The sequence below is a fragment of the Pollicipes pollicipes genome, unplaced genomic scaffold, assembly GCF_011947565.3.
Source record: "Pollicipes pollicipes isolate AB1234 unplaced genomic scaffold, Ppol_2.1 Scaffold_3087;HRSCAF=3621_pilon_pilon_pilon, whole genome shotgun sequence".
Taxonomy (NCBI): Eukaryota; Metazoa; Arthropoda; class Thecostraca; order Pollicipedomorpha; family Pollicipedidae; genus Pollicipes; species Pollicipes pollicipes.
In genome coordinates, this window is record NW_023596225.1 from 18,798,847 (window position 1) to 18,804,551 (window position 5,705).

General features: G+C 51.1%; 1 protein-coding gene across 1 annotated transcript in view; it reads right to left on the bottom strand.

The window, feature by feature from the left end:
* Positions 1–4,262: 4,262 nt before the first annotated feature.
* The window catches only part of LOC119089836 (protein masquerade-like), a 19,996-nt gene continuing 18,553 nt past the window's right edge, over positions 4,263–5,705 (bottom strand). The window contains exon 11 of the mRNA XM_037212648.1: positions 4,263–4,480. Coding sequence (XP_037068543.1) covers positions 4,263–4,480 — 218 coding nt within the window. The remainder of the gene's footprint in view (positions 4,481–5,705) is intronic.

The following is a 5,705-nucleotide window of genomic DNA, read 5'->3' on the forward strand; positions in this document are numbered from 1 at the left end:
GATCCGCATCCCATAGCCACCTCTCAATTACCTCCAAAGAGGTACAGGGTAGCCACTTGGTTCGTGGCCCATCAGTACTGTATTCAACGGATTGGACAGAGATCGGTATCTAGCGCTAGAAAAGCGCGGAAGAAGCAGATCAGCACACTCCTCGTCAGTTGAACACTCGGACATGATTTTGTTCTGCGGAGACGCTGCGAGGCGATGAAAGACTCGTCAAGTCTAGCTCGTGTGTGGGCGTGCTCGAAGTCGTTCAAGGTTTGGCCTCGTGCAGAAGGAGCGGGAAAGCAGAGCGAGAGACACACATAAACGCGCGCGGAGCAAGCGACGTCACGCAAGTCATCGTGATTTGTCACGATGACTGTTGTAACAAATCACGACGTTGTCACGTTATCAAATCAGCTCTTGAATAAGCCCAGCTGTACTGTCATTTTTCGATATAAGCCAGCGTATCTCATAACGCCTGTGATTTATTTTCATTCCTAGAAAACCTAGCCTTCCTATATCCCGCAACGATCATGACAAAAACAGCATCAGAAACCAAACCCGTACAAGATGCTCGCCATTAGGGGAGAGGTCACGGTGTGTCTGTGTCACTGCTTATCGTCCTATCGCCCAAGGGCACGACTCGCAGTGCCACAGCCTCAGTGAGGTTGTGAGGTGCAGCCGCTCTTCGGCCATCTGCTGCACGTAAGCCGCGCTCCGCAGTCCTGGCCATGCTGGCCGGCCGACCAGCGGATGCACGGGCCCGGCCACGAAGGTTGGCAGAGTGGCGACGCAACGTTGCCATTGGCTGAACGTCGATGCACACGGCGTTTTCCCCCCGGCCTTGCAGGCAGCCGTGCAGCATAAAATGTCGACCGGCACTGCCGGAGCCGTGCCAGCGTCGCGTGAAGGCGTCTGCAGTCTTCCCCAGTCCAGATCAGCCTTTGGACGAGCGCTCATGAGCACCGCAAACCCTGGAGCTAATTCCTCCGCCCACTCCGGTGAGGCTGTTTACGACGGTCCCGGCGCCGCGGGGTTGTATGCCTCTGTCGCTCCTCTCGGAGCGGGCACCTGCCGGGACACATTTAACTGGTTTCAGTCAGCTAGAATGATATTTGAGAAACATTACGCCACAAACATTACGAACATGTAAGCTTTTGATGGCTCCGATTGGTCGAATCCATTCACCATTTTCTTGCTGCAGACAGTAATAAGGTTAACGACTCAATTCCCCAACCTAAATGAAATGTGGATAGTATGGAGGGGGGATAACCGGCATGCACGTCACCGGTACAGAAAGTGGGGCCGCAATATCGTCGTGCAATTTGTCTAAAAACCAGCACAACACAGGCTGCAACATTGCGACCATTGCTCCTTTTCCTATGTCAGTAACATCGTGGAAAATGGCATTAGGTCAGAAAGAACTAATGGTAGCAGATTAATGCGGAGAACACCAGCTTTCGCCCTTCTGCTTGGGAAATAGAACCCCAAACTTCGGACTGACAGGGAGCCAGCTTTTCGGTGCTGGTGGTCTCTGGCGGCCTAAGTCGTCTGCATTGTCTCAGATTTGGGGACTGTCTTTCTATTGTCAATTCCATTTTCAAGTCTTCGAGCGATCGTGTTGAAAGCCATGGCACACATTTTTAACTTGGCAGTTCTGACCAAGGCTTGAACATTACCACACGAACGCGGGTTTTCCAGGCTGATACAAATTGTCTAACCATATTTCCACCAAGTCATGGTTCACGGGGCCCTCAGTATTTTTTCCTAATCCAGAAAATATTTTAACGAACCACCTGAGTGTTTCTGGTTTAGCAAGAGACTCCTTAACCATTGCTAACTGCAATGTAACGGATTTTTACACCATGCAGGCGTTTAATGCCCGCTTCCTTCAGTTTATTGACTTAAAAATACAAACAGAACTGCATCTTCCCGTAACTTTTCTGACCCCCCCCCCCCGTTCCATCTTAAAAGGGTAAAAATTATGCAGTAAAAGGAAAGAAAATTGTGCTCCTTCGAAATTAAACGGGCGAAAACATGATTTTTAAGGGGACTTTTACCCTCAAGGTGCCCTTTGTCAACCTTCTGCCCCCCCCCCCCCTAACCAAGCGTCTAGCTGCACCCCTGCGCCTCACACGAACGTAGAAGACCCTGATGGTCTGACTGCACCCGAGGTCGATAACCCCGTGTACGATCCCCCAGAGTGAGTGTTGTTTGCGTGGACTGAGGCAGTCGTCCCTCAGAGCCATCCCCGCAGCTTTGGTATGCGGACGGCAGGTAAGAGGGTCGGTCGCAGACGAGTCTGCGCCAGTGAGCTTCTAACCCCGATCAGGGTGACCTGCTGAGCAGGCGCCGAGGGTCAGCTGCACAGGCCGAGTCCTCGCCAGTGAGCTTCTAACCCTGTCCCCGATCAGGGTGGCCTGCTGAGCAGGCGCCGAGGGTCAGCTGCGCAGCCGGTCTACCCGCGTACTGGGCAAGCGACGAGTCAGCTGCGCAGCCGGTCTGCCTGCATACTGGGCATGAGGCCTGACTTAAGCATTGCGAGTTCTTATGCTGGAAATAATAAGCCTTCCGTCTATTGGGAGACATTGTTAAAGCAAAGACGCCAAACATTCTTTAAACGTATTATTGCAATAGTCATAATGGACTGATAGTCATAGTCATAATGGACATGACTAGTCATAATGGACGGACTGACTGATACTACAGGTCGACACGGTTGGTATCTTGCTCACTATTCCTTATCATGTTTTCTTCAAGCGCCGACCAAAATGTGCCACAGAGAAAAAGGGCGACAGGGACGTTCTCACCTATTTTTGCGGAATTTAAGATACACCTACGTCGTTGCATGCAAACGAACGCCCAGGTACAGAAAGTAGCTCCTTAGAATACCTCATCGTTGAACCCCTCCCCCAACTCGTGTCCCAATGCGTAGCCGGCGCCTGCGCATCTGTCACCATTTCACAATCAGACTGCTGACACCGCCATGCCAACAGTCTGATTTAACTCCTTGCTCCCTCAGGTCGTGTCAGCTTCCTTTGACTACCATTGATGTCAGCTCACATCAAATTCAAGGCCAGGGTTTCCGCAGCAAGCTATGGTTAGGTACGAGGAAATCTGATCCCATACCCAATCTTGGAAAGCCAAAACAACTGACTGAATTCCTAGAGAAAATGAAAATACCTATCCACATTCTGGGCTAAAAAATTAATATCTACATTGTCATCCTGTTTGCTAGGCCCTGTATTCATGTCAAAGGGAAAAAATATTCATCAGGAAGTGAGAACCATTACATCAGTTAAGTGGGTGTTAAACAATGCATGCATTTGTTTTATTATGATGGTTTGGCGCTGATATGGATCACCAGTGGAAGACGCCGGTCGTGACCTCCAGCAATGCTCCAGGCGATAGTTCTGTCATTGCTCTTTTGACAGGGTCAAAGAGAGAAGGAGCGACCAGTTCACCCTTTGATGCAGCTTAGAATTGCGCAGAAAGCTTAACTCATAAGGTAACCACGACAAAAAATTGTATTGCCATTTGAAAGATGGGGTGTGGTGCACCGGCCAACCTGTAGTAGGAATGCACTGTCCAAAAGAACTGCCACTGATCGTGCTCTCGTACACACGTGGCGTCACGTTGGTGTAACTGTGAAACGGCCATATCCTCTCGCAGTGCACTTACCCCACGTTGGCGCGGGGTAGGGACAGCCAGACTTGGCAGAAGTCCGTATCACAGTCAACGTCGACGCCTCCGCCTGGAGCGTGCAGCGGGTGTCTGCGGTGCGCACGGTCTAATGCCACGGCTCTTCCGCACGGCTCGTCGGCTGGTCCGCGTCTGACGGCCTGGGTCGCCCCACCCGACCGATGAGTCCCCCCCCCCCCCTCCGGCGAGAGAGTCGCCCTTTCTGAGCGGTGAGTCTACCCCTCTGGTGGGTGGGCCGCCCCCTCCGGCGGACGAGACCGCTCCCTCCGGCGGGTGATCTATCCCTCCGGCGGGTGAGCCCCCTCCTTCCGGCGGGTGAGTCGTCTACCAGGCCGGCGAGCCTCTCCATCCGTGAGCTGTCCCATCATTGTCCCACTCATCTTCGCCTCGTGGAACAGTAACATCACTTTCGTTCAATATTTTGACTCTGTTGCATCACAAGTCATGCAGCATTTTTATAGAACTGAGTAACACTTGCCTTCCTCTTTATTTTGGGTATCATGTCCTGCAGTCTGAAAGTTGTGTGCGCCTCGGGCAGTGTGTTGCTTGATTCTTAGCGCACTGCAATTCGCAATTCATCCGCTGTTGTTCTCCTTTGCGCCGAGGACCTTCAAGGGCGCCGCCACCTCTTCAGGGCCTGCGAACAAGCCGCCAGACGCCTTCAGTTTCTTCATCACGTTCAGCCGCTTCAGTTTCCCCACGCGGGCGACGGCCCGCTTCTTGTCAGCATGCTGCCTGAACTTCATATCCACCTTCCTGCTCCAGTCCAGCTTCACGCTCCTCTTCTCCTCCGCTGTTTCCCGCAGTGATCTTATACAGGTCTCCTGTTCTCGCTTTGCTTTGCGACACTTGTGTAGATTGAGGTGCCTCCTGGAAAACGAGGTGGTAACTGGATTGGAAAATCGGCCGGCTTTGGTGACAGCGTCTACTGCGGATGTGCAAAACCATATACGGGGGGCAGATCAGCGTCATAAATGGCGGCGGATGGATGGTCGTGGTGTTGAGTAATTTATTGTCATAACTCGAAGAAGGAAAATTCCGAGTTGTAATTCAATCGTGTTCCCAGCGGCAGGGACGCGCTGATAAGCCTTACGAGGAATGTGGGGACTTTCTCAAACCCTTCCTGAATAGCTCAGAATTTCGATTTAAAGGAGCCGACCCCAAGGAAGAATTCTCACTTGAGTCCCTGCTTATCACTAGGAAACTTATGCATTACGTTGGCCTCGGTTTTTCTGCTGGTGTGTTCTGTAATGTTTGCAACATACATATGTGTCAAAATGCTTGTGTAATAGATGGCACGGAAACTTAAAACATTCTGTTAAGACAAAAATATGTGCAGACATAAAGCTGTTATCCCGCAAATTCAACGAAACGTCACGCTATGGCTTTGATTTATCCCCAGGGGCGTTTACTACAGCGGCTCTCTTCGGGGCGCACTTTGGCTTTGGCAATGGGACTATCGCATGATCTATGTGACGCACTGGTTCAACCTCATTCTCGGTAGCAGGCCTTTGTTTGCTGTACCAATCACAAGCGTTCTTGTATTTACACCAGTAGAGGTGCGCACGGTGGTCGTCATGACGACGGTGGTCGCGGCTGCAGGAAGAAGCGAACTTCTGTTACAAATCGTTGACAGCGTAATTTGGACTCCAGAATGATTAAATTTTGACATCTTGATATGCCATTCTTAGACGTAACTGAAGTTTTACTTGAATATGTTTTTTTGAAATATGACGTTAAGGTGGGACACCCCCTTTTAAGTCACAGTCCACAAATGTGATCTTCAGTCACGTCCGACGGGCGTGCATCGTTGGCCAGTCCCAGGCGCCCACCATGCTGACTGGAGCGGGCATCATTTGCGAGCTAAGCGCGTGCTTGCAGAACGGTAACGACCACTCCATGCCGATGCCCATCCTTTACTATTTGTTTCTGAGCTATACGTCCGCGAAGACGGATACACTTTTTCGGGGAGAGTATTTCAAGGTCACCATGGAATTCATGACTTATAATAACGTCTT